The following is a 5,000-nucleotide window of genomic DNA, read 5'->3' on the forward strand; positions in this document are numbered from 1 at the left end:
CTCTCTCTCTGTCTGTCTGTCTGTCACTCTCTCTCTCTCTCTGTCTGTCTGTCTGTCACTCTGTCTCTCTATCTGTCCCTCTGTCTGTCTGTCTCTCTGTCTCTCTCTCTGTCTGTCTCTCTGTCTCTCTCTCTGTCTGTCTGTCTGTCTGTCTGTCTCTGTGTCTCTCTGTCTGTCCCTCTGTCTGTCTCTGTCTGTCTGTCTCTCTGTCACTCTGTCTGTCTGTCTCTCTGTCCCTCTGTCTGTCTCTCTGTCTGTCTGTCCGTCTCTCTGTCTGTCTGTCTGTCTGTCTCTCTGTCACTCTGTCTGTCTCTCTGTCTGTCGTCTGTCTGTCTCTCTGTCTCTCTGCCTGTCTCTCTGTCTGTCTGTCTCTCTGTCTGTCACTCTGTCTGTCTCTCAGGACTTCTATCAGAGCGAGCGTCTCAGCAGGTTCCTTCTGGTACCTGACAGTTTCGACCAATGGGCAGAGAGCATGCAGCAGAGGCTGCTGGGATACCATGAACAGAGCAGGACACTTCTGAGAACGAGCAGAGAGGGTAGAGAGACACACACACACACACACACACACAATGAAAACCTTATAATGGGTCATCCGTTCACCTGTCTGTCTCACCTGTCTGTCTCACCTGTCTCAATCAATCAATGTTTATTTATAAAGCCCAATATCACAAATGTTACATTTGTCTCAGTGGACTTCACAGTTTGTACAGAATATCAGTATGACAATACGACACCCTCTGTCCTCAGACCCTCTGTCCTCAGACCCTCTGTCCTTAGACCCTCTGTCCTTAGACCCTCACATGGTACAAGGAAACACTTCCAGAGAAACCCCACAGTTTAAAGGGGAACATGGGAGAAACCTCAGGGAGAGCAACAGAGGAGGGATCCCTCTCCCAGGACGGACAGACGTGCAATAGATGCCGTGTGGAAATTGAAAAGATAATACATTTGCAACATAGGTAGTCCAAATGTTTGGAAATGCATGTGTGTATAATAAGAAGATGAATCCACAAGGATATCCATCCAGGACTTATGATCCAGGACCACAGGCACGACTCAAGATCCAGGACTCGCGATCCATGCACAGAACCGCAGGATCATCCATGACTCCGGATCCCGGCGTATATAGACACCCAAAAGAAAGAAATTTGGGGAAGCTGGGTTAATCGGAACATGAGAGTACACAGGTATAGACAGAGAGAAGGAAGAAGTAAGATGTCCCCCGACAAACTAAGCCTATATCAGCAAAACTAGGGGCTGAATCTAATCAGCCCTAACTATAAGCTTTATCAAAAAGGAAGGTCTTAAGCGCACTCTTAAAAACGGATAGGGTGTCTGCCGTCCGAACACAAACTGGAAGCTGATTCCACAAAAGTGGAGCTTGATAAGAAAAGGCTCTGGCTCCCATTGTACTTTTAGAGACTCTAGGAACAACCAACAACCCTGCATTCTTGGAACGCAATGCCCTAGTAGGACAGTAGGGTATAATGAGTTCTTTAAGGTAAGATGGCGCCTGCCCATTAAGGGCTTTGTAGACCAGAAGAAAAATCTTAAATTCTATCCTGTGTTCTATAGGGAGCCAGTGTAAGGCAGCCAGAACAGGAGTAATGTGGTCCCTTTTCCTAACTCTGGTTAGTACACGAGCTGCAGCATTTTGAATCAGCTGGAGAGACTTGACTGACTTCTTGGTACACCCTGATAATAAGGAGTTACAATAATCCAGCCTTGAAGTAACAAATGCATGGACTAGTTTCTCTGCATCGTTTTGAGGCAAGATATGCCTGATTTTTGCAATGTTACGTAGATGGAAGTAGGCGGTCCTTGAAATTGATTTTATGTGGGCGTTAAAGGATAAATCCTGATCAAATATAACAACAAGATTCCTTACAGTCTCACTGGAGGCCAAATTAATGCCATCCATAGTTAGTATATCTTTAGATAATTTGTTTCGTAGACTCTTCGGGCCAAGTACAATAACTTCAGTTTTGGTCGTGTTTAACATCAAAAAATGTAAGGTCATCCACGTTTTTAAGTCCTTGAGGCAGTCTTGAATTTTATTTAGATGATTAATTTCATCAGGCTTGATTGATAAATATAGTTGAGTATCATCCGCATAACAATGAAAGTTTACAGAATGATTCCTTATAATATTGCCTAACGGAAGCATATATAGGGTGAACAAAATAGGTCCAAGCACTGAGCCCTGTGGCACTCCATGGCTAACTTTGGTTTGCATGGAAGATTCATCGTTGACACGTACAAACTGAGAGCGTTCAGATAGATAGGACCTAAACCAGCCTAATGCAGTTCCCTGTATGCCAACTAAGTGCTCTAGTCTTTGCAATAGGATATCATGGTCGATAGTATCAAATGCAGCACTAAGATCGAGCAAAACAAGAATAGAGACAAGTCCCTTGTCAGAGGCTATTAGAATGTCATTTGTGACTTTAACCAGAGCTGTCTCTGTTCTATGATGTGTTCTAAAGCCAGACTGAACATCTTCAAATAAATCATAGTTTTTTAAGTAATCAGCTGTTTTGAGACTGCTTTTTCAAGAATCTTTGAGAGGAACGGAAGATTAGAAATAGGTCTACAGTTGGCTAAAACCTCTGGATCGAGGTTGTGCTTTTTAAGAAGCGGTTTTATCACTGCTACTTTGAATGATTGTGGAACATAGCCTGATAATAAAGACATATTCATAATATTTAATAAAGAAGTGCTAATTAATGGAAAAACTTCTTTTAACAGCTTAGTTGGAATCGGGTCTAAGATACACGTTGATGGTTTAGAAGAGAGAATCATTGAAATTAATTGTTCAAGGTTTATGGCTGAAAAGCATTCTAGTTTACTATCTAGTGTAATATTAGAACTTACGTTTCCGGGAGCTGTTGATAACACTATACTGGTCAAAGGCAAGAAGTCATTGATTTTGTTTCTAAGAGTAACAATTTTATCATTAAAAAAGCACATCAAATCATTACTACTGAGTGCTATGTCTGTCCTCACCTGTCTGTCTCACCTGTCTGTCCTCACCTGTCTGTCTAACCTGTCTGTCCTCACCTGTCCGTCAAACCTGTCTGTCCTCACCTGTCCGTCTCACCTGTCTGTCTCTCACCAGCCTGTCTCTACCTGTCTGTCTCACCTGCCTGTCTCTCACCAGCCTGTCTCTCTCACCTGTCTGTCTCTCAGAGGTGGTGTCCCAGTTGTCTGTGTTGGAGGAGCTTCTGCCTTCGTTAGCAGCAGTTTTAATAAGTAACCATGAGCAACGTCAGGGGGCGGGGCTTAGAGAGGAGATGAGCGGAGTCAGACTCAAGCTGAAGGACACGTTGGTAACCAGTGAGGAGGAGAAGGTACCTGTCTGTCTCTCACTCACCTTTCTGTCTCTCAACTGTCTGTCCTCACCTGTCTGTTCCATCTGTCTGTTTCTCACCTGTCCGTCTCACCTGTCTGTCTCTCACCTGTCAGTCTATCACCTGTCGGTCTCACCTGTCTGTCTCTCACCTGTCCGTCTCACCTGTCTGTCTATCACCTGTCTGTCTCACCTGTCTGTCTCTCACCTGTCCGTCTCACCTGTCTGTCTATCACCTGTCCGTCTTACCTGTCTGTCTCTCACCTGTCTATCTCTCACCTGTCCGTCTCACCTGTCTGTCTATCACCTGTCTGTCTCACCTGTCTGTCTCTCACCTGTCTGTCTCACCTGTCTGTCTCTCACCTGTCCGTCTCACCTGTCTGTCTATCACCTGTCTGTTTCACCTGTCTGTCTCTCACCTGTCTGTCTCTCACCTGTCTGTCCTCACCTGTCTGTCTCACCTGTCTGTCTCTCACCTGTCTGTCGTGACCTGTCTGTCCTCACCTGTCTGTCTCACCTGTCTGTCCTCACCTGTCTGTCTCACCTGTCTGTCTCTCACCTGTCTGTCATGACCTGTCTGTCCTCACCTGTCTGTCTCACCTGTCTGTCCTCAGCGTGTGAACGTCCGTCAGCTGCGAGCGTCTCTCAGAGACGAGGATCTCCAGACTCTGAGCAGCAGAGAGAAGCTCAGACAGCAGCGGCTGCACAGTAACATCTGCACCAAACACCTGGAACTACAGGTAGAGGAGGAGGAGTCAATGTGACACCTGTGTAACGTCAGTACCTGTCAGACCTGCAGCAGGGAGTCACTCACACCTGTGTAACGGCAGCACCTGTCAGACCTGCAGCAGGGAGTCACTAACACCTGTGTAACGTCAGTACCTGTCAGACCTGCAGCAGGGAGTCACTAACACCTGTGTAACATCAGTACCTGTCAGACCTGCAGCAGGGAGTCACTAACACCTGTGTAACATCAGTACCTGTCAGACCTGCAGCAGGGAGTCACTAACACCTGTGTAACATCAGTACCTGTCAGACCTGCAGCAGGGACTCACTAACACCCAGTGGCGAGCCGTCTCTCTGAGGGCCTAAGATATTCTACAAAATAATATAAAAAAAGAAAAGAAAAAAGTATTACCGGTAGTTATATTTCTCATTAGTTTTACCAAAATAACTTGATTTAAATTGTATTTAAAATAACATTTCCAAATAAATAAATCCTTCGAATCTGCCTGTTCAGTTTCTGTTTGAATGTGAAGGGTTGAATGAAAGAGGCTCGTCTCTGCGAGATACTGTGAAGACAGGAGTTGTTGGCGGTCCTGATATGAATTCACAGAGGGCCAGCTAGGAAACTGAACGAGAGAGTAATGTCAAATGACAGCACAATTGACCAATCATATCTTCCCTCTAAATGGGTGGGTTTTATTAGACCTGCAGCAGGGACTCACTAACACCTGTGTAACGTCAGAACCTGTCAGACCTGCAGCAGGGACTCACTTACACCTGTGTAACGTCAGAACCTGTCAGACCTGCAGCAGGGACTCACTAACACCTGTGTAACGTCAGCACCTGTCAGACCTGCAGCAGGGACTCACTAACACCTGTGTAACGTCAGCACCTGTCAGACCTGCAGCAGGGACTCACTAACACC

At 45.7% G+C, this 5,000-nt stretch overlaps 1 protein-coding gene across 1 annotated transcript in view; it reads left to right on the plus strand.

Moving 5' to 3' along the window:
* The window catches only part of ccdc180 (coiled-coil domain containing 180), a 90,452-nt gene that overhangs the window by 83,723 nt on the left and 1,729 nt on the right, over positions 1 to 5,000 (plus strand). Inside the window, exons 27-29 of the mRNA XM_079687061.1 lie at positions 401 to 536; positions 3,190 to 3,350; positions 3,964 to 4,089. Of these exons, the coding sequence (XP_079543187.1) occupies positions 401 to 536; positions 3,190 to 3,350; positions 3,964 to 4,089 (423 nt within the window). The remainder of the gene's footprint in view (positions 1 to 400; positions 537 to 3,189; positions 3,351 to 3,963; positions 4,090 to 5,000) is intronic.

The sequence above is a fragment of the Notothenia rossii genome (assembly GCF_949606895.1).
Source record: "Notothenia rossii genome assembly, chromosome: 6".
In the NCBI taxonomy this organism is placed as follows: domain Eukaryota; kingdom Metazoa; phylum Chordata; class Actinopteri; order Perciformes; family Nototheniidae; genus Notothenia; species Notothenia rossii.